The sequence below is a fragment of the Gopherus evgoodei genome, chromosome 4 (assembly GCF_007399415.2).
Source record: "Gopherus evgoodei ecotype Sinaloan lineage chromosome 4, rGopEvg1_v1.p, whole genome shotgun sequence".
NCBI lineage: Eukaryota > Metazoa > Chordata > Testudines > Testudinidae > Gopherus > Gopherus evgoodei.
This window is the reverse complement of record NC_044325.1, coordinates 71,829,420-71,853,385: the sequence shown is the minus strand read 5'-3', so window position 1 is coordinate 71,853,385 and position 23,966 is coordinate 71,829,420. Positions and strand designations below refer to the sequence as shown.

At 38.1% G+C, this 23,966-nt stretch overlaps 1 protein-coding gene across 2 annotated transcripts; it reads right to left on the bottom strand.

The window, feature by feature from the left end:
• Positions 1 to 1,911: 1,911 nt before the first annotated feature.
• LOC115650193 (serine/arginine-rich splicing factor 5-like) lies at positions 1,912 to 23,919 on the bottom strand. Of its 2 annotated transcripts, none has more exons than XM_030559718.1 (8): positions 23,812 to 23,919; positions 19,593 to 19,736; positions 14,130 to 14,200; positions 13,233 to 13,328; positions 9,861 to 9,933; positions 5,276 to 5,349; positions 4,351 to 4,461; positions 1,912 to 3,407 (listed from the first exon to the last, which is right to left on the bottom strand). In XM_030559718.1, exons 2-8 carry the CDS (start codon positions 19,716 to 19,718, stop codon positions 3,188 to 3,190), a joined length of 771 nt encoding a protein of 256 aa, XP_030415578.1. In that variant the 5' UTR covers positions 19,719 to 19,736; positions 23,812 to 23,919; the 3' UTR covers positions 1,912 to 3,187. The 2 variants fall into 2 exon arrangements, with proteins under 2 accessions (XP_030415578.1, XP_030415579.1); XM_030559719.1 differs by having other exon boundaries at positions 1,912 to 3,404.
• Between the last annotated feature and the right edge of the window lie 47 nt (positions 23,920 to 23,966).

Genomic DNA, 23,966 nt, shown 5'->3' with positions numbered 1-23,966 from the left:
TGAATTCTGAAAAATTCAGAGCTGGAAGAGCCTTTTATTCAGATGACTGAATTATTTTGTTTTTCAAACAAACACTTAACACAAACTTGAGAAAGGAAGTTTGTTAAAGATTCCACACTTCCCCTTCAATTCCAAATCCAGTTAGGGCCCATTAATCTTCCAGAAGAAACAGAAAACGAGATGTGATATTCCTGGTATGTCTAAATATAACTTCCACTCCCCCAAAATATCTTCCAGTCCTTTATGCATCATAAAGGGGCAAAATGCCCATTTTTAACAACTCACTGCAGATCATCTTTAACCCTATTCCCCACAACAAAGTATAAAACAGTCTGAATTTGAACCCCCCCCATTCAGTCTCATGTAATTCGTTTACACTTTAATGGCATCCACAGCTGAGGTGCTGCAATCCTATTAGTTCTCTAGTCAGCCATCAGTATAAAGTGGTATAAACCTTCCAGTGTCGATGCAATTACATTGGTATGAAGATGCTTACATAGCACAGCTATTCCTGTATCGGAAGGAGAGTAAGTTTTAACTGTACACAATTATATTGTTATAGCTGTGTCCACACTAGGGATTACATTAGTGTAACTATTTTTTTTTTTTTTTTTAAGTTATGCTACCTCTAACCAAAACAGTTATACAGGTACAAAATCTGTGGGTTGACTAAGCCTTGGACTCAAAATTATAGAAACATTGCCTTTATGTATTCAGGGCTGCAAAGGCTACACAGGGACCCAGAAGCCTATTTATAGGTTTGTCCATATAGGATTCTCTCCCATCCAACATTTCTTACTGTTGCCACTATTGGCAGCAATCAATAGTGGGAAGTTTTGGGGGAAGAAACCTAGTGTGGGTCAAGGACCAAAAAAATAACAAGGATTAAGGGTGAACTTTAGTTTTAACTCAATGTTTAATTCAGATGCAAGCCTAACGTGGCATGGTCAGAGGCTTGGAAAGACCCATTTCATGTTATATTTACCTACCATATAGGAACTAGGCCAGGAAAAGGGTTAAGTGTGTGCAAACAGAGCTTGCCTTGCATGAACTGAAGTAATATTAACACTAACATTTTAATTTTAAAGATGGGGATAAAGTTAGTGTTTACAAAAGAATGAAACTGAAAGAAAACAACTGAGTCAAACATGGCCAGGGCAAGCACTTTTCAAGGTTTCCCACATAGTTCTGACACATTTGACCATTTTACTTTTCAAAGTCCTGGGTCTTTTCTGAGCAGACTTCCAATGTTGCATGCTGGTGTCAAAATATGAACTGCTTAGCGGGGCTCAAGTCAGACTATGAAACTCTGTTTTGTTTGCTAAGTGATCTACATTTGTTCCCTACACGCGAGTGAAGTGCTAATATATTAAAAGCACACTGAACCCTTACAAGCCCAGAGTCCACAAACAAGATTAGAAGCAATAGTTATGCTTATGAAAGGGGCCAACCTTGAAGACAGAGGTCCTATGTCCAAAGAGCAGAAATAGCATAGGCCAGGCAAGTTTCCCCCACTCTTTCCAGAAAATGTACTTCAGTCCTTACGGTGGGACTCCCTGCTGGGGTGATGGGGTAATTCAGTTCTTGGCCTTTCTGCTGAGACTGGTAGTGATTGGACATGGCTAAGATCCACATTTAGACTGCCATTTGCCTTTAACTCATTTCACACAGGCTACTGAACAGCCACCAGATGGCCATGACAGTAAAACCCTAAGGCCTACTTTCCTCACCTCACAAAGCGTCTAATGACAAAAATGTGTCCGTTTCTGTTTCTAGTTTGTGTTTTGTTAGCTTTCATGAGAACATGTTTTTATAAAAGCAAATAATTTGTGACAGAACAAAAGCCTCACAAAGGCTTTACAAAATGAGCAGTACCAGCACTAAGGTGACAAACTCCTCCACTCAGTGAGCTAAGCAGGTAAAGAGGCTTGTTTATTGTATTAAGATTGGTACATTTAACATAAGTATGCCTTGGGGTTTGATTTACAAACTTTTTCCAACAAGATTCCCCTTCTTTTAACTATTCAAAAGCCAGAAAAATACTAATCAATCACAATAAACTAAAAGAATGTACAATACTATTTGCAGTAGAAATACCTATTAATCAAAACTATTGCACATTCAGTAAATTTAAAGATATCCTCTCTTTACTCTTAGACATTACCAAATTTTCCTGTCATAACCTTAACTAAACTTTTACTGGGAATTTTTGCTGCTGTCATGTTCTAAAATAAACTTCCCCTTCATCAGCCATTTTGATTTTCGCTAGTCACACATGTTCATGTGTGACTAGCAAAAATTACTAGCATCATATTCTTGTTGTGAATATGAAAGCTATGCTGCCTTTATAAACATATTAAAACCCGGGAAATACATAGAGACTTGTGTATCTGATGCAATTTCTAATGGATTCATTTGTCAAATGAGGGCCTCCTCACTCTTTCCCATACCATCCTACTGAAAGTCTCACTAACTGGAAGAAAATCCTGATAATCCTTAGTCATCTGGTCATAGTATGTCCCACTGTAACAGGAAATTCTGACTCCTTCATCAAGGGGTAAACATATTGATTCACTCACTACCTAAACAGGCAAGTAATATGCTGACAAGTACTAAAGGACACCTATATACTGCGAATGTTATCTGAGATCTCTTAAAGATGGAATTTAATAGCCAGTTCAGCCCAGCAACGGGGGTGAACCAAATATTAAGCCACTAAAAGAATTCAGTTATCTACTTACAAAAAAGAAATACAGCCATAGGAGTCTGACTAATGAATAAAATCTACACTTCAGGTTCTATGGATTCAGTATCAACAAAAGCTAATACAAATATGCTGTTCTGAAAAAAAATGCAATGTATGGCCTCCACCTGAAACCTAACATTACGTGTATATGGTGCAACTAGGTGAGAAATATTATTTACTGACAAAACAAAATATTGTATTAATTGGCAATGCCCCCACCACCTCCCCTCATACAACTTCACTCCTCACAGACACACAGAGAAAGCCTGTTCTATGTGCTGCAGCCTATTTGAGGACATGCATTTTGTAATGAAAAAGGTGCTTAGCCCCTCATCATGTTAATTCTTCCACCCCCCACCCCCACCCCCGTTTGTAATTTGTCTCAAGCTTTTAGGGAAATATGACTCAAATTAAACACACTGGCACATCTTTTGGAATACACTAACTACGGCTCTCAGCAGAGCTAGACCGAGAACGAGATTTTTTCTTGGAGGAACGGGGAGATGGAGAAGAAGGCTGCACGCTAGAGTGGTGGCTCTTCTGAGAGTATTTTTTGTCAGGCGTACGACTGCGAGAGCGAGACCTACTGGTTGATCTGGAAGATCTTGCAGACTTGGATTTGCTGCGAGATCTTGAGTAGCTTCTTGAACGAGACCTGCTTCTGGGAAAAAAACATTAAAGGTCTTACTCTGGAGTATTTTTAAATTAAGAATTTTAATGGATGTTATTTATTTTGAAAAAAGCTACTTTGCACCCATAACATTTCCATCTACACAACTCAAACCACTGCACAAAACATTCAATCACTTCAGGTACTGAGTTTCTTTTTATTCTCCATCATTTGTAAGATCCTCATCAACTAAAACTTGGAGTATGCAAACAATTTATACTCATCTATCAAGAAAAATGCAAGCACAAAAATCACACAAGTCATTTCCCCCCCCTATAAAAGCATATGTAAATTAGGTACAATCCTTGGGACCTCAGTAAGACGTTAACATGTCTGAGTATCACAAGAGCTCTGCAAGCTCAAAGATTTGAAAATTATATCCCTTGTTCTGCTGTCAATCTTTTTCCATTTAACAAGACAGATCTTTGTATAGATGATGGAGCGGAAATTAACATACATTTTTATTACTTTTAATTACTAATTAATGTCAGAACAGCTTTAAAAACATACATTAATTAGTTGCTTTTTACTGGATCTCACCAGAAAGGCAGTTTTGCAAAATTCCTGAAGATTGAATAATGGAAAGAATATGAAGAGATCTGCAGAAAATTTTCACATTATAACCATTTTAATGTGGGCCACATTTTGGATGTAACATCTTTCATTTTGCTCATTTAGAGAAATGTCAGGTTTTATTCTTTATAAAATTGTCTCTCCACCAAAAAGATGGCAAATAAAACTCAAATCAGCATTAAAAATCTATCGTTTCTGAATTAACATTTTGTTTGAAACTCTATAGTACATCTACTGCTGGGAACTGGTTTTGTACTGTGGTATTGCAAACAACAGCAAAGGAGTTAAATACTACAACAACATGGGACAATTCTTGGCAGTGCTGATACCAACCTACAAACTATCAGGTCAGGTGACATACCTGTGTGATTTGCGATCTTCAACTAATTTAATTTTGCGCCCATTGAGCTCAGTGCCATCCAACTTGTCCAATGCACTCTTCATATCATCATATGATGCAAACTCCACAACACTATGGATCATCAGGAAGTCACAAAAAATAAGTTATGGGGGAAAATGGAGGAAAGAGGAAAAAAAGATTTTGTATTCATTAGAGTGGGTGGTTTGTTTTTTTAGATCTAAATGCTCAGGTTTTAATTCCTTAAAATTGATTTTCTAGCTTGATTAGTAACTGGACTGACATTGACAAAATAATCCTAACCACTTCTAATACCCACGCGCATCTTAAATAATATTGAATGATAAAGGACAAACTCCTGAAGTCATCACTTGGGGGCAGATCTCAGCTGCTGTACATCAGCTGGGAGTCAATGGAGCAATGACAACGTATGGCACACCTGAGTATCCGCCTGCCCTTCATTCCTTATTTGGGTAAAATTCTGAAGGATTTCAAGATATGGCTTAAGCTTTTCAGGGAAGAAGGAATACAAATGAGCCAAGTCTGCCCCCTCCTTAGAACTTTAGCAGTAAATATAATTCCCTTCTTTAGTTGGCCTCATTTACATCTCTCTTCCCCCAAACATGTTATCATGGCTGCTTTAACCTGCACCTGTCTGCAATGGGCCTCAAGGAGTTATTCTGGCAGTGGAGATTCGTCAGAGAACAGTAATGTTCTAGCCATGCTTTCCCTGGGCTACCCACAACAAGTCCCTTAGCATATGTTTATGGACAGTCAAAATTTGTACAAAAGTTCCCTAAAAGGAAATTCGTGAACAAGAACAGTACCTTAGCTCTAAGTATGGTGATTTTTACACTTTGAAATAGCAGGAAGATTGGATCATCATTATCCTGGTATTGCCCAGATTTATACACAAATATGGATTTACCCTTCATTCCTGTTGTTTCTGTGCGCATCCACATAGGTCACCTCTCCTGCCTTTCTCATAACATCTTTCAAGTCCTGCAGCAAAAATTACAGTTCAGCTTGAACATGAAATTCACTAACAAGCTATCTGCAAGTCAAAAAAGTAAAGTTCTCTGTTAGGTTACAATTTTTGCATTTAGACTTCTTTTGAAACTCAGCCTACTTAGTAACAATTACAATAATAAAAACAAATTATTGCTTTTAAATTAAGCCCATATCCCAAAAGCAGCTCTTATGAAAACATGGTGCAGCAATGAAAGCATTAATTAACATTGTAACCATACCAGATAAAGAGTTATAGGATATTAAATGCAAACTTTTACAACTGACCATAAAGGCTATTTTGGAAAGCCTCATTTAAATGAGAATCTTGCATATTTAAAATTGCCTACATGCATATTCTTCTCCACCCCCACTTCAAGCTACATACACACAAATTAAATGCAAAATGTCTATGTTTAATTAATGCAAAGATTGTAACAAAGTGACAAACGGCAGAATATTCAGAGTTACAAGAGTATAATCTGTTTTAACTCTGATTTTTCTGGCTTTCACCAGTTTGTGTCACAACCTCAGTGTTATTTCAAAAGAGATACTTGTATTTAATTTCAACAGAGACTGAATATACACTATAGCATGTTTACTTGCCCCACAATGTGATAAAAGAAGAGAACAAATAATGTTACAGGTGATTAAAAAGATAAATACAATTATATTTATAAGTTATTTGCAAAACTTAAAAACAATACATTCTCTAAATAATATTGCGCATTTTATAGCCCAAGGCTACTTACCGCAACATACCACAAGTGGTCAGATGATATAAGCAGGTACCTTAAGTAAACAGTCGCTTGTCCAATACCTAGCTGGCCAAGAGGAACTCCCTTACATGAGAAGGGCAGAGGAATGGCTCATAGCAATATGCTTCAGGGGGATGTACCAGAGACCCTGAAAATACTTGACAACATCCGGAAGTGGATACAGAACCTGCGGCTGACCTGTGCTAGCCAAATCGAGCTCAAACCTGGACAAACCAAGATCTAGATCGCCAAAACAGGAGTGTCATAGGAACCAAAAGGAAAATTCAGAACAGGCCAAGCCCTAGAATTTCAGCCACTAGAAACCCCAAACTCTTGGGCTCTCTCTCCTCCACACAAGAGAAACGAGGGTTAACCCAAAGCAAGGCTGTTAAAAGAGGTTCAAAATGCACTTGGTTAGAAATATATTTGAGGAAAAAAATACAAACAAAAAGCTAAGAAATAAACTTTAGAACATTTGCTATAGCATATGGAAGACTCAGTTTAATGCTTAATAAAGCTCAACAATTTAGTTCTAAAAGTGAGCATCTGAATTACACATTAGGCTGCAAAATAGTGACTAATTTTTCTTGTTTAAAATGCTTAAAAACCCAAACAATCTCATTCAGTTACCACATTTAATACATGATCCATAGCCACATTTAAAAAACGTTACTGCAAACTAAACACATGTACTGTAATTCAGAGATAAAGGGTGAAATCCTAACTTTACTGAAGTCAATGGGAATTTTGCCATGGACTTCAGTGGGGTGAGGATTTCACCCAACAAATTTAAAACTATACATTTGTTATTAATAAATCAAACATTTTCTTGATCTAGAACAAAATGCTCTAATTTAGAAGTGCTGCTAAGAAAAGGAAATTAAGTAAGGCAATCACATAGAATTGCATTCTAATTTATTAAGTTTTTTAGGTTCTACAATTTTGAGCCATCCAAACAAATGCCTAATATTTAAACTCTGATTTGCTAAGGATCACGGTCATAAAAAGTTGTGTAACAGAACAAGATACGATTAAGACATTAACAATATTATTTGGAGAGAGAAGAAATATGTTTGTATAAATATAGGAAGTTTAGGACGCTGCTCTCCTTCAACCAACAGAAGGTCTTAAAACTATCTAAATTAATCTCAAAAAAAGCAATGAAATTTCACAATTCATGAGGATTGATGTTTGGTTTCACTGCACTCACAAAAATATATCATTGTGATCCTCAGCAATTAAAAATTTAATAGACAATGTATTTTTAAAAAAAACAGAAAATTGTGAAAAAGAATAAACTTACATTAATATTGTCCTAAGACGACATGGTTTTTACGTTTCTTTTAGCAATCACAGATCTATTACCAGATCAACTATCATTTATTTTTTGGGAGAACTGGCAGTGTTGATGGGAAGCCAGTGGTAACAAATTTGCACTGTCATAGGCACAGGTAATTAAAATTACTATTTGTTTGGCTTTAAACACACATGGAGCCATAAAATTGGGGGGTGGGAGGGAAAGAAATGTGATGTGGACATACATTTTAACTACTTCTTGCATCTGAAGATGCTGGCTTTAAAAGCAGACAAATATAGTCCTGTTTCAAATTCTGGGAAGCTACACATCCAGATGCCTACAAGTTTTAAAGACAATGTATTGTATCTATTTCATTCAAAACAGCTAATTTCTCAAAGGGAGACGAAGACCAGAACTTATCCTAGGATAAGCTAGAATCCAGTATTTTAGTAACTATCATATTTCTAGTCTCATCAATCATATTAATAGTATAACTATTAATGTTTAATAGTTAGCAAATTCTGATGTATTATGGTTTCAAAATTAAACTACAAGTGTACAGAGAATTTTACTTTAAATTGTAACATTTTAGAGAGAAGTAATTGGCTTTTAAAACAGTTTTGCTATAATTTGTCACACTTCTAGCTTACCAAGTACTTTAATTGTATACATCCACAAATCTAGAAGAAATGGCACATTGTCCACCTTAAATCATCTCTAATGGACCAGTGCCAAGATTCACAGTAATTTCACACTAAGCCTACAAAGTGCAAAGCTGGTCAGGAGTACTTACATTAGCACTAGCGTACTTAGCACGTGTAAAACGTGTCAGAACATTCTCAACTTTCAGGTTAAGCATTCAAGAAATTTTACCCCAAACTTTTAGGTATTGATATGTTTACATGCTCAGGTAACCACAAAAGATTTATTATGGTGAATCTGAATTAAGACGATGTAAATCTAACATGTAATTAGTAGGAATAAAGCCATTACAAATATTCAAAAGTAAAAGTTATTGCAAGATCCAATTTCCAAGCTGTGAATTAATTTTAACGTAAATACCTCCATTAAATTATTGCTTTCCTCAAGACTCCATTATAGCTTTTACCCCTACCTCAATGTTATCTCTACAAGATCAGTGATTTTTAGAGCTTCATATACAGAGTAGTTGTGTAGTATGTACTAGAGGGATTTAGATGAAGTCCACTTGTCTGCTGAATCAAGTTTAAAACTGATCAGAGGTTTATTATTTAATAATAGAATCATATAATCAAATATTGTGCTTTCCATATGAAAGGACGGCACATAGCTTTGCAAACTTAGTCCTAATTCTGCCACTGGATCCACATGGGTGGACCCCTGCACCATTAACATCAGTGAAACTGCAGACAGACACAGAATGTTTGCCCTGGCAGATCTTGTTGCAGGAACCAGAGCCTTAAATTAACACAATTTATCCATGTCCGTCTCTTCAATATACAAATAAAAACCATCTATGTTCATTAATGTAGTGACTTTTAAAAAAAAATAAAATAAACCTCACTTGTTGATTCTACTTTTTTTAAGGGCTCAGAGAGGGAGAAAATTGCAATGACTTTGAAAATGAACCTAAAATAACTTTTCTCTACATAACATCATAATTTCAAATCTGATATCCTAGGATCTTCCAGGTGTAGGGGTCAGATTTTCAGAATTAACCAGCACCCACAATTGGGTATGGGCTTAGCAATAGATATTTCTGTTGAGAAGCCCACAAAGAAAAGTTAATTCCTTATAATAAATATATTAGAAAAACACACACATTAATATAAAAACAGTGATCATGTGGTCGCTCTTTTTAAACCAGCTAAGGATTAGAAAAAATTGCAGACATCACAAATGCAGTGATATAGCTTTAAAAAGAATTTTAAAGAGAGTTTATCTGAACCCCTGCAGTAAGTACACTATGGCTAAGTGGCTTTCTTGGAATCTGCTTTATTCATGCAGTATTAATGGATTCTTCTCAATCATGCTCCATCTCAAAAAAATGTTTAGTGCAATTAAAAAAAGATACAAGTTTCAATCAGAACAAAAATGTAAACTCAAAGGTGTGGAAATCTCAAATATTCCACCCTACTAAACTGATTAATGATTTAGATGTTACAAATGTAACCCCAAATTAAAAGATAATCCAAAGTATCACCAGCTGAAAATCATAACCAAGCAAGAACCACTAGCTTCCCAACTACAAAATGTCAACTATGATACCTATTTGTAGTTTTGAAAATTAGTTACTCTTAAGTGTTGGAATATATAATTCAAGCACTTTTTTTACTTTTAATAAAAATATTTATTATGGCTTTAATACACGATTAGATTGCAAACTGCCTCCTTAAGGGCAGGAAAATAAAATGCTCTGAATAAAATAATGTATTAAAGGTAAAAAAAAAAAAGATTGAAATATAACTCACCTGCCAGCTGATCCGTGAAGAAAGGTTTTCAACTATAATTCTGTGTTCAGTACGAACAGGAGGTCCATACCAGCTATAAGAATTCAGAGACAATAAAATACATTTCCCCAAAGCAGAGTATTTAAAACTCTTACACACAAACTCATGTGTTCTGACAGTTTGCTGATGGAGTTAAATACTAATTATTTTCCTTACAGATGGAGTGCAGATTAGATTCTCCCTGGTTAATTCTATGCTATATGTAAAAGCATATACTCATAATAAGAGTGGAAGTGCTGACATTAGCAATAAATTAGTATTTCAATGGAAGAACTTTACACCAAGCAGTCAATATAGATGTCATTTTCAGATCTATTGAAGACTAATTTATTTTCATTAAATTAGTTCAGGCAAAAAAGTATAATCTAAGTACTTTAATGGTTTTGGTCACATTAACTCTGGAGGCTACTCCCACTGAAAGTATAATTACTTCCTTGCAGACAAGGGGCAAATTCTGCCTTTTGAAGTCAAAGAGACACATGCACACATCTGAAGACAATTCAGCCCAATGGGTCTCAATTCCCAAGCACTTGCTAATGTCTGGATATGCCAATGTGCCCCATGGCAGTTTCTTATGGGTCAGAATGTTCTGACTTCAAGAAACACAACATGAAGCCAACTGGTTGCATACAAGTGGCAGTGGCACTTTGATTGGGAATAAAAGAAATATTCATGCCAAGAAACATTACTGAAAGGAATTACTATATAGTAGTTTTAAATGAATATTGATTAAATGTTTGTTTTAAAGAAGCTAAATATAAAACTTGGTTTACAATATATATTTGTATAAAAAGGAACAAGAAGAAAAGGTCCGATCGAGAGTTATGGGGGATGGAGAGGAGGGAGAATGGGAGAGGAAGTCCCTAACAGTCAATTAGTGCTCCCAATCCCCACAACTCCATTAGAGGGTTTGAGAACCATTGGGGAGTTTGGAAAAAGCACACTGGCTTTTGAAGAAATAATGCACAGTTCTGTTAATGGCGTTATGTTGGACTTCTATCAGAATAGTGGGAGAAAAACAACAGTACAGTGAGAAGATAAATGTTTTCCACTTGACAGTTGTTCTTCCACTTAGCTGTTTCTGGTAAGGGCTATCAAGATAGTTAAAAAGCACTGATAGCAATTTAAGCCAATCAGATGACTTAGAACATTTTTTTCATTCCTTCCAATTTATGTCTCACACAATCACAATTCAAAGAGGTTGTACTGCTACTGTGGGCACCCTTGTGTTTAGTTATATTTTTCAAATGAAACAGACTTGAGTGCTTACTGCAGTACTAAATATACCCAAGGACACCGTTTCATACATTCTCAGTTTTGGATAGATAAACCAATTGTCACTGCTTCCTAGTCTGTCCTTTTACTCTCACACGAGGTGCATATGAAATGACAAATACAGAGAAGGACTGTCTAGTGTGTGTGCGCATGTGTGTGTGTGTGCGCGTGCATGTAAAATTTTACTTGCCCTGGCACAAAAACCCTGCTTATTGTTATGAAAAAATTATATGATAGAAAATTAACACACATCATTGGGGTCACACCTTAAGTTAATTTGTTCGTTTAGATGCCAGAATCACTCAGTGTTATGGTTCTTTCAACTCCACGCCTTATCCCATAAAACGTAGCCCTAATGGTGTGTACCGATTTGTACACTGAAGCATAGGTAATTTGATTTCAGCGCATACCTCAAAGTGTCCCAATTTTTTTCAGAACATCCAGATCTTCAGAGCATTTAAACAGAAGTCCCAGAGTCCCAAAACTGGCAGGCTGAGTCCCATTTTTTCATTATTTCAAACGGTAGTCTCTTCCTGTCTGGCACCGGGTGTCTGACGTCATGAACATGGCCACAACGTCAGATGCCCACGACCTTCAATCACACTTCCTACTTTAAAAGTTCACTTTTAGCCTGGACCTCGGATCAATCCTACCGCATCAAGGTCACTGTCGCTAAAGAAAAAAGAATCTAATTAGCATACTTGCATATGCAAATTAGATGCCCCAGATTTTACTGGTGTGTGGTTGGGAGGAACTCTGCCTCTGAAACAACTTCAGAGAGATTAAGAATTATATTTCAGTGAAACGTTTATCCTTCTTTCAAAATACTACTCTGCATAGTCCACAGTTACTAATTCTACTACAGAATACATCAGTTCAAATGGTTTACTTTAGAAATAATTTAAGGTAAAAAACAAAGTGGTGATATGTCATTTAACTATGCAAAATATATCATTTACGAAAATCCATTATCAATACACATAAAGATAACACTATCATTAAATAATTCAAAGTAATACTTTTTCCACACATACTGTATATCCAGCATATGTAGTAGATACATGTTCCATACTGTAACTGTTTTTAAATTCCATCCATGGACGGAGATTGACCTTTAGGGGGTCACTTTCTTTTCAGTCAGCAACTTCTGCCTTTTTGTATTGTTATACTGATGGCTGTGTATGCTACCACTTTGTCCCTACAGCAGTGGTTCTTACCATGATCTATGAGACCCCACCCCACTGTTTGCTGAATTAAACTTTTTAGAACCAGACAATGGGAAATTTAGAAGCTTGGTAGGTTAGATGATCCACAAGAGGAACTTTCAAGTAAAATGGTTGACAGAATTTATGCTGGAGAACCAATGCTGTATAGTAATATTAAACCCATGACACATCGCTTAGATAGAGAGATGCCCCCGTTGAGAAACATATGATCCCAACATTAAAAAATTAATAAACTTGCAAGGGTTTTTTAATTACAATTTTTTTTTAAATATAGAGTTGGTTTTCCAATATGAATCACAAAAGGTTTTGGGACAGATATATACTGGGAAGTATTTATGACTTCTTTCCTTGCTGACTCATGCAACTTTGTATTGGCAGTTTCAGACAATGTCAATTAACACTTAAGATTTTCTACTGGTTTCAAAATAAGTCATTGTACTGACTTGACATCTGTAATTATCTACCTAGTTATGTTAGGAAAAAACCTAAAAAAGAATGGGTCAACTCAGCATCATACAGGCCAGTAGGGGTGCAAGCACAGTAGTGTTTGTTCAGTAGCTGTGGGGTACAGAGGGACCACTTAAGTTGCTAACAGCAAATCCCCTGAGTCAATTAAGGAGCAGCAATGATTGGCTCAAAGGTGTCCCATCTTTCCTCCTCAGCCAGAAAAATAAATGGCTACAAGATACAGGGATGTCAGTACTGGGTTCCTCAATGGTATGTAAGGATGTGGAGCTCCCCCTCTCTACCAACGCGAAGAAGAAAAAACAATGTTATAAGCAAAGTGAATCCCCAGTTATTTTATATGCAGTAAATTGACCAAATCACTCACCTAGGTCCACTGCTACGTGACTGGTAATAATTGAACCGTTGTGGAAATCTGCCTCTGCCTCCCCCTCTTCGTGCCCTGGCATGTTCAATTGTAACCCTTAAATGTGAGGGGAAAAAAATCTGTAATTACTTAAGTCACTTCAATCCTTTGCAATAGGAAGTACACATGCAGAATCAAGAGAGGTCCTGCCCTTAGTTTTTATTTGATGGAGCATAGCAGAATCAACAGCAGATATTTCATAAGCATCCAAAACATTACATCTAAACAGCAGACCTGTAGTAAATTTCATGGCAACATTGTGAGTTAATGATCAGAAAGGAAGAACAAGAGTCTATAAACAGCATCAGGTTATGGAAAGAAAAGGCCCACACTGATGGTTTAAGATAAATATGGAAGCTGGTTTTTAGCTCATTAAGTAACTTATTGGTTTCTCATGTACAATAACTGTTTGGCACTCTTGTAAGTCATACATATGCTAAGAGGTTCTGATCAATTTCTGGAAGTGGCAGATGGACTAATGAGGAGAAGAGTGAAATGAATGGATTTGACATTTCTGGTAAGATTGCATCTGTTCATTTGGGGAAGAGACGTATAACATATATTGGAGGGAAAACAAATTCCTAACATCTCTGTCCAAACCTCCCCCCCCCCAAAAAAACCAAAACAAAACAAAAAAAACCCACAAAATCCTCACCCCAAAACAGTTGAATTCTATTCTACAATACAAACTAAGCATATCCTGATGGAGGACTGGGGGCCTAATGGACCCCTCCACCTACATGGAGATCTGTCAAGGATCCACCTGAACCAGATGTTGGAGCAGAGCCTAGTGCATCATATTTGGAGTATAAAACTTATTTTAGTGCTTTACGGAAAAAAAATATATTTGACGTTTACCTTTCATTGCACAGTTCTTTACCATTCAGTTCATAAACTGCATCATCAGCATCTCTGTGGTCTTCAAACTCCTAGAAGAGAAACAGGAATAAGCATCAGAGATTTATAATGATACAATCACATTTACCACTAGAGTATTCTTTTCCATATCCTCTTAAAAATTTGTGTATATTTAAGAGCTACACAGTGCAGCAAGCATCAACTAGCAGGTCTATATCCTTAAAGCAGAACATAGTGAAAACTGATGAACATTTACAGACTTTTACACTGAGAATTACTCTCCTTCTCATTTACACTAACGTATAAGAACGGCTGTACTGAGTCAGACCAAATGTCCATCTAGCCCAGTAGCCTGTCTACCAACAGTGGTCAATGCCAGGAGCCCTAGAGGGAGTGAACCCAACAGGCAATGATCAAGTGATCTCTCTTCTGTATCCATCTCCACCCTCTAACAAACAGAGGCTAGGGACACCCTTCCTTACCCATTCTGGCTAATATCCATTAACGGACTTAACCTGCATGAATGTATCCAGTTCTCTTTCAAATGCTGTTATAGTCCTAGCCTTCACAACCTCCTCAGGTAAGGAGTTCCACAAGTTGTCTGTGTGCTGTGTGAAGAAGAACTTCCTTTTGTTTGTTTTAAATCTGCTGCCCATTAATTTCATTTGGTGGCCCCTAGTTTTTGTGTTATGGGAACAAGTAAATAACTCTTCCTTATTTAATTTCTCTACATTACTCATAATTTTATATACCTCGATCATATCCCCCCTTAGTCTCCTCTTTTCCAAGCTGAAAAGTCTTAGCCTCTTTAATCTCTCCTCATATGGGACCCGTTTCAAACCTCTAATTATTTTAGTTGTCCTTCTCTGAACCTTTTTAATGCCAGCATATCTTATTTGAGATGAGGAGACCACATCTGTACACAGTATTCAAGATGTGGGTGTACCATGGATTTATATAAGGGCAATAAGATACTCTCCGTCTTATTTTCTATCCCTTTTGTAATGATTCCTAACATCCTGTTTGCTTTTGACTGCCACTGCACACTGCATGGACCTCTTCAGAGAGCTATCCACGATGACTCCAAAACCTTTTTCCTGATTCGTTGTAGCTAAATTAGCCCCCATCATATTGTATGTATAGCTGGGGTTATTTCTTCCAATGTGCATTACTTTACATTTATCCACATTAAATTTCATTTGCCATTTTGTTACCCAATCACTTTGTGAGATCTTTTTAACGTTCTTCACGTCTGCTTTGGTTCTTAACTATCTTCAGCAGTTTAGTATCATCTGCAAACTTTGCCACCTCACTGTTTACCCCTTTCTCCAGATCATTTATGAGTAACTTGAGTAGGACTGGTCCTAGAACTCACCCTTGGGAGACACCACTTGTTACCCATCTCCACTCTGAGAATTTACCATTTAATCCTACTCTTTGTTCCGTGTCATTTAACCAGTTCTCAATTCATGAAATGACCTTCCCTCTTATACCATGACAACTTAATTTACGCAAGGGCCTTGTCAAAGGCTTTCTGGAAATCTAAGTGCACAGTGTCCACTGGATCCCCCTTGTCCACACATGTGTTGACCCCTTCAAAGAACTTTAATAGATTAGTAAGACACGATTTCCCTTTACAGAAACTATGTTGACTTTTGCCCAACAATTTATGTTCTTCTAGGTGTCTGACAGTTTTATTCTTTACTATTGTTTTGAACTAATTTGCCCGGTACTAACGTTAGACTTACTGGTCTGTAACTGCTGGGATCACCTCTACAGCCCTTTTTAAATATTGGCATTACATTAGCTAACTTCCAGTCATTGGGTACAAAAGCCGATTTAAAGGACAGGTTACAAACCATAGTTAATAGTTCCGCAACTTCACATTTGAGTTCTTTCAGAACTCTTGGGTGAATGCCACCTGGTCCCGGTGACTTACTACTGTTAAGATTATCAATTAATTCCAAAATCTCCTCTAGTGACACCTCAGTCTGTGACAATTTCTCCCATTTGTCACCTGTAAAAGCTGGCTCGGGTTTGGGAATCTCCCTAACACCCTCAGCTACGAAGACTGAAGCAAAGAATCCATTTAGTTTCTCTGCAATGACTAAAGTCTTTAAGTGCTCCTTTTGTACCTCGATCGCCCAGGGGCCCCACTGGTTGTTTAGCAGGCTTGCTGCTTCTGATGTACTTAAAAAACATTTTGTTATTACCTTTGGAGTTTTTGGCTAGCCATTCAACTCCTCTTTGACTTTTCTTATATTTTTACACTGAATTAGGCAGTGTTTATGTTCCTTTCTATTTACCTCACTAGGATTTGACTTCCACTTTTAAAAAGATGCCCTTTTGTCTCTCACTGCTTCTCTTACATGGTTGTTAAGCCACAGTGTCTTTTTTAGTTCTTTTATTGTGTTTTTTAATTTGGGGTATATATTTAAGTTGAGTCTCTATTATGGTGTCTTTGAAAAGCATCCATGCAGCTTGCAGGGATTTCACTTTAGTCACTGTACCTTTTAATTTAACTAACCCCCTCATTTATGCATAGCTCCCCTTTCTGAAATTAAATGCCACAGTGTTCGGCTGTTGAGGTGTTCTTCCCACCACAGGGATGTTCAATGTTGTTATATTATGGTCACTATTTCCAAGCGGTCCTGCTATAGTTACCTCTTGGACCAGCTCCTGTGCGCCACTCAGGACTAAATCGAGAACTGCCTCTGCCCTTGTGGGTTCCCATACCAGTTGCTCCAAGAAGCAGTCATTTAAAGTATCGAGAAATTTTGTGTCTGCATTTCATCCTGAGGTGACATGTTCCCAGTCAATATGGGGATAATTGAAATCCTCCACTATTATTAAGTTCTTAATTTTGATAGCCTCTCTAACTTCTCTTAGCATTTCATCATCATGATCACTGTCCCAGTCAGGTGGTCGATAGATTCCTAATGTTATATTCTCATTAGAGCATGAAATTACTATCCATAGAGATTCTATGGAACACGTGCATTCACTGAAGATTTGTACTTCATTTGATTCTACATTTTTTTTCACATATACTGCCACCCCCACCCCCCCCAGCACGACCTGTTCTGTCTTTCCGATATATTTTGTACCCCGGAACGATTGTGTCCCATTGATTGTCCTCAGTCCACCAGGATTCTGTGATGCCTATTATATCAATATCGTCCTTTATCACGAGGCACTCTAGTTCACTCATCTTATTATTTAGACTTCTAGCATTTATATACAAGTACTTAAAAAAATGGTCACTGTTTATTTGTCTGCCCTTTCCTGATGTGTCCGATTCTTTTATGTGACTGTTTCTTGTCTGATCTGGCCCCTAGATTAGCCTCTTCCATCTTCTCCTCCTGACTAAAACCTAGAGAATCTCTATCAATAGACTCTTCTCTAAGAAGTCTCTGTCCAATCCACGTGCTCCTCTGCAGCAGTCGGCTTTCCCCCATCTCTTAGTTTAAAAACTGCTCTGCAACCTTTTTAATGTTAAGTGCCAGCAGTCTGGTTCCACTATCTCCATTGATTACAATGAGTTAGTCCCAAGAAGATCATCAGATCCTTTATATGGACATGTTATGAGTTAACAAGTCTCTTATTCTATGTATTCTTATCAGAGGAAGGATCATTTTGGGATTAGGGTACCGGATTGGGAGTCTGGTTCCTATTCATAAACCTGTCTCAGATTACCTTGGGCAATTCACTTAGGCCAATATTTTAAAGTTTCCCTGGAGCTGGGTACCTATATAAGAACGTTCCTGAGTTTCAGCAGTGCTTAGCACCCACATCTCCCATTGACTTCAGTTAGAGTTGTAGGTGCGCAGAGTTTCAGAAACAAATACCAAGCAACATATTTAGGTATCTAACTTTAGGTCACTATGGTTTGAAAAACTGTGTCTTTATCCTCTTTCCTTACAGTATTCTATAAAATTTAATCTAAAAGAAAAAAATCTATGAAATGATCTCTAAAATGATAATCAGTCCTCTTGTCTTGTACTTAAGCAATAAATACACAAAGAAAAATGTTTTAACAGTATTAAGAGTGCTTAAGTTATTTAGTATCTCCAGTTGCATTGCTCACTGACACCACAGCAGAAAGCAAGATCAGCAGTACTTGCATTTTGAATGCTTAACACAAAATCTAATTTCATAACAATATCTAAAATGAATGAACATCTCATGGAAGAAAATAATTTAGAGACAATATGAACTCCTTACTCAGCACCTTACATCATGAACAGTCCCACTGAAATCACTCACACATTAAGATGCTATACACTGAGTAAGGATATCAGAATCTGCCCCTTAATGGTTAAAGCAGACGACCAAGAGTCGAGTGTTATGGATTCCATTCATAGCTCTACTACAGACTTGCTGTGTGACTTCAGCCAAGACACTTAATCTCTTGTTACTCAGTTCACCAGTATGTAAAATGGGAATATTACTTAACAGAGAATACTGAGGCTTTTGTTAGTACATTAAAGTGCTTTAAGGTCCCTGATGAAAAGTGCTATAGAACTAAATTTTATAATTTGCTAGTGGCTTGATGGCTATTGAAGAGGGAGTGCAACAACTACTGAATTCCATTCATTTGTGGGGTTTCAAAAGAAAAACACTTAAATCTGTTTTTGGCAACAACTGGCACCAAGTCATTCTTTAGAGCAGCGATACTCAGACTGATGCTCATGAGCCGCAAGTGGTTCTTTAATGTGTCTCCTGCAGCACGGGATATTAAAAGATTGTGTGATTTATTTATTAACAAATCTAAGTTATTAACCAATCAGGATGCTTTTACTATATTATTTTATCAACTACAGTTGGTTAATAACATTTGGTCAGTCATTTAACTGTGAGAATAATATATATACCATCATACTGTTTAAATATGAATATATAATACTATAGTAAATGAAACAATGAATTGACACTACTGTGGTTCTTTTGGGTAATGTTGATCACTAATTTGACTCCTGAAACACTGAGATCTAAGTATCACAGCTCTAGAGATCTGGCCAAAGCACTAAAATAATGTAAAAACTGCAGTATATGCTTTTTTCCTTTCATTTCTTGTAAAACCCAATCTTTCCCCCAGAACAAAAGTCCGCTGAGTTTTACACTTGAGTGAATTGTTATAGGGTCATTAGTGTCCTCAAAAATAAGGATGACATCCTGATCCCCACTGAAGGCAATGGCAAAACTCCCACTGAATTCAGAACCAAGATTTCATCAAGTTTTAAAAGGAAACATGGACAAAATTGCTGTTGAACAAAAACTAACCTAGAGTGGGGAAAATCTGAATTAAGCTTATATAAAAAGCAATTTAAAGCACAAACATTTTCCATTTCACCACTGAACTGTTATAGTTTCAAACACTTCCTCCCTAAGTGATGTCCCCTCCCTGCTAGTAAGCTAACAGCCTGTAACCGCATAAACGAGGAAACATGAGGATACACCTACCACAAACCCAAAACCATTTTTCAGATTGATTTCACGTATATGTCCATATCCTTTGAAGAACTTCTCCACATCCCGCTCCCGGGCATGTGGGCTCAAACGTCCAACGAAGACACGACAGCCACTCATTTTAGTTTAAAGGTGAAACTGTAAAACAACAGTTAATTAGCATTATTCATCAACTAAAAATAGCTTGATCAGTCATTTCTAAATGAAGCCCCAGAAATCCTGGTCACTGGTCAAATTAGATACTCAAGACAACAAAATCCAAACCATGTTAGAAATAGGATTCTTCTTTATAGTGAGAGAAGTTCTTTATTACAGTCTTAAGTAGAATGTACAGGGAAGAACCAGTAGATTGTTTTTTAAAGTATAAAAAATATTTCTTGATACCTGTCCTTTGATAAAGGAATTATTTCAGCATCAGGCAATGCATGTGGGCATCACAGAGATGTGAAAACTAACTACAGAGTAAGATTATTCACTCTTGAAGAAGTACTCTTCTGATACAAGCAGCAAAGAATGCTGTGGCACCTTATAGACTAACAGACGTTTTGGAGCATGAGCTTTCGTGGGTGAATACCCACTTCGTCAGATGCATGTCTGACAAATGCATGCATCTGAGGAAGTGGGTATTCACCCACAAAAGCTCATGCTCCAAAATGTCTGTTAGTCTATAAGGTGCCACAGGATTCTTTGCTGCTTTTACAGATCCAGACTAACATGGCTACCCCTCTGATACTATCTTCTGATACAGAGAAACAAGGGACTAGTTTTCTGTTTGGGGGCATCAGATCCAACTAGCACAGCCTGTGAAATGCAAGCACACTAAAACTACAAAGCTTTCACATATTTTGTACATGAAATATTGCAAGAGCACTGGACATACAGCAATTATGTATTTAAATGGCTGCATAGTTCACTGATCAGACAACGTTATACCAATTTTATCTCCTCTTTGAACAGTGGGTATGATCTGAAGTGACCAAAAAGGAACCCTGTTACTCAGTAGATCTCCACCTTCTGTGTATGCAGAATCATGTTTGGTTACTTTTCTGAAAAGAAGGGCTTTTTTATTTGTTTACTGTTTTTGTTCCTTCAGAGCCAACCCAGCTATTGGGTAGTGATCTAAAGCGTAAACTGGCTCATACATCAACAGAATTGTTAACCAAGTTCTAACAGCAGAGTCTTTATTATTGAGGATAATATGGATCCCGGAAAAAAGCCCAAGTGAATTTCAAACTCAGGACTAGTAAGGAGAAGAATCAGCTTGCTATTTGTAAACTAAACAAAATGGTTATAGAAGTCATTGAAGCAAACATGGAACCCAAAAGGTGCATTTTACAGCATGGCCACACTACAGTTATGATGTATCATCTGAAAGACATATTTTATAACTCTTAACCCAGTCAGTATTACTTCATTCTGAAGATCACAGTACTTCAGGTTACACTTTGCTCAAATGAGTCCAAATATCAATAAAGCAATTTTCATCTTTAAGAAAGGATGCAAGCATTTTGCTGTGAGCAGCATTCTACCAGACCACAGAGTGAGATGTGATTTCTCATCATGAGATGAGTATTTGAATAGTGGCAGAACAGAGGTCTAACATTAGGGACCAAGATTTTCAAAACTGACTAGTGATTTTGGGTATCTAATTTGAGACACCTTCCAGAAAAAGCTTTGAGTAGTGCATTTTCCCATCACTATCAACACCAGACCTTTCATTTGTGGAGTTCCGTAAGAATTCTCTCTCCAGGCCATTCTCCTCCTGCTTTAACGTTGGTTTAACAATCCAAACAACTTTGTTCAGAACAACATCATTTCAATTTTTAATATGAAAGTATGGGTGCATCTCTTTAAGTTTAGGTGACTGTGTAAGCTTTAACCCAAGATTATTTTTACACCAATATTCTCAACATCATAAAAACAGTCTCTGCCCTGAGGACCTTGAAATACCAGAGTTCTATCTCATAACTTTTTTGTATATGAAAGTGTTACAGAACTAGGCCCTAAAGTAGACAAACAATACCATTTGGACAATATATCAGATGAGCCATGAGGGGTGAAATCTAATGGCAATTCAGATGTAAGTGGTAAATTACATTAACATAAAAAAATTACATCTCACACAGAGTAGCACTGAAAGGCTTCAACAAGCAGCACATTTATAAGGAAAGATTTAAAGGAAAAGAAAGATTCAATTTTTTGAATTTTAATTAAATGGCATGTACTTTTTCAAATGTCCAAAATACATTCCTTGAAGCAGAACTAGGGATATTAAGAAATCTGATCAACCCAAATTAAAAAAATAAATAAAACAGATTAACAGTGAAAGAGTGTAGATCAAACAACGTCTAAAGGAAGTGACAGAGGTCTGCCCCGAAGGGGTTTGCCTGCACTAGGCTTACTGCAGTATCAAGGCCCATTCTGGCTTGGAACTGTCTTTGCCATCCTTCTCTGGAATGGGCAGAAAACCTTCTTAATAGTCACAATTGTTTATTAACTATTTATTTCTGTACCTGGAAGTTTTTAACTATAAATAGTTACACAAGGCAACAAACCTCAAACATGTAAACAAAACATCCCTCCTGTACACACCTATGCTAAAGAAAAGACTTGAGTCTTGCCTCTAAGGATTCCATATATGTTCAGCCATATACAGAGAGAGATAGCAGTCAGGAATTATAAACCAGGAGTAGAAGGGGCCCTCTCTCACCCTCTTGAGAATGTAAAACAAGACAATGAGCACTTCCAATCTTGCCAACCTTTCAACAGGTGAAAAGGAAGACAGAACCACAGATTGCTATTGCCAGGCATCTTTGCCCTGCTTTCAATCCCTTGCTGGTACATTTCCTTGCATACTCCTCTTCTCCCTTAGCTGGCTCTGGCTTACAGTAGCAAGTTCTCATCTCTGCCAGTCATCTTAAATGACAACTTCCACAGAAAACTACTAGGTCCCAGACATCAAGCTGGCTGGGCATCTACCAACATTAGGCAGTAACTTTCTGATAACAAGGTATGCCTTTTTTCAAAAACTCAGCAACAGAAAATCATAAGACCTTATATGAACAAGTGAATATGGTGAATTTTAATTTTTTTAGATATTCCTTATTTGTGTAGTTGCTTTCCTCTTGGTACAGAGTTTTGGTACATACTTGCAGAGACCTTTCTAGTTATAGGCAAAGTAGGCAGCTGCTTTGGGTGGCAGATTTCTGGGAAGCAGTCTAGGCTGGCATATTAACCCATACCTTGCCCTAGTCACAATAAAATGGCGGTTGGGCCAAACTTGAGCTGCACTGCGACCCCTGCACACCCAAGGCCATTTGTTCAAATGTGGCCAAGCCAACCACCCCATTTGCTCAAATGGAGCCCAGCCAGCCACCCCTCTGTCATGATGGGAGGAGAGGCCAGTCCAGGCCAAGTCCAAACTGGAGTGACATCCGGAGAGGGGGAGTGTTGCCTAGGCCTGGAGATTGCCTAATGCCACCTTTACATACTTGCTAGATAACATGGCAAAAGAGAGGTTAATAAGCTGAAATAGAGCGGGTACTGGAATTCCTTGAAGAGTGAATAGATCAAGTACTGAAACATCAAAGGTTAGTGTTTCCCAGCCACAGATAAAAACCAAACTTGCTTGCTAACACACAGAAAGAGGCAAAAACCCCCAAACCCAAACAGATCTCCACAATCCTCACTTAGAGCACCTGAGAGCAGGCCCCGCACCACAGGCGCAGGAAAATGGGGCGTTGCGAAGGGCTTAGCAAGTAATAACGAGCGAGAGAAGGAACGGCCAGCTAGCCCCGCCAGGGAGCAGAACCCGCGGGAAGAGCGATATGTAACGGGGAGCGGCCGCACGGGGAAGGACTATGGGAGCACAGCGGCGATGGCCGTGGGGTGGAGGAACGGACCGGGGGCTCCTGGCCGGGTCCGAGCGAGGCAGGTAGGGCCGGTGGCGCTGGGCGGGAAACACGAGGTGGTGGGGGAGGGGTAGGTCTCGCCTGCCCGAGGTGGCGCAGGCCGCGCGGGCCGCTCGGTGCGTCACGCCGAGGTTCGCGAGTCGCTCCGTTTGCGCAACTTCGCAACCCACGGATCAGGTACCGCCCCTCCCCCCAACGCCCCCCGCCGGTTCCCTCCCAAATCCCTTCTCCCCCCCCATCCATCCCTTCCCCTCCCCTCCGCCCCTTTCCCGGCTCCCTCAGGTTCACGGGGAGATATTCACCCGTGGGGGCCGCTGGGTCCAGCCAGACCCTGGGAGCGCAGCGCACGGAGCCTCTCTCCTCAGCCGCAATATGGCGGAGCCAGTCCCGAGAGGAAGGAGGCAACCACAGAACCCTGCTATTGGCGCGCCGCCGCCGGACTACACCTCCCAGTACG

Excerpts from the sequence above, each read along its gene's own strand:
- LOC115650193 (XM_030559718.1), bottom strand. The coding sequence starts at position 19,718 with ATGAGTGGCTGTCGTGTCTTCGTTGGACGTTTGAGCCCACATGCCCGG. Across the intron at positions 14,201-19,592 it reads AAAATGGTTTTGGGTTTGTG|GAGTTTGAAGACCACAGAGA; the intron begins GTAGGTGTATCC and ends TTTCTCTTCTAG. Across the intron at positions 13,329-14,129 it reads AAAGAACTGTGCAATGAAAG|GGTTACAATTGAACATGCCA; the intron begins GTAAACGTCAAA and ends CTCACATTTAAG.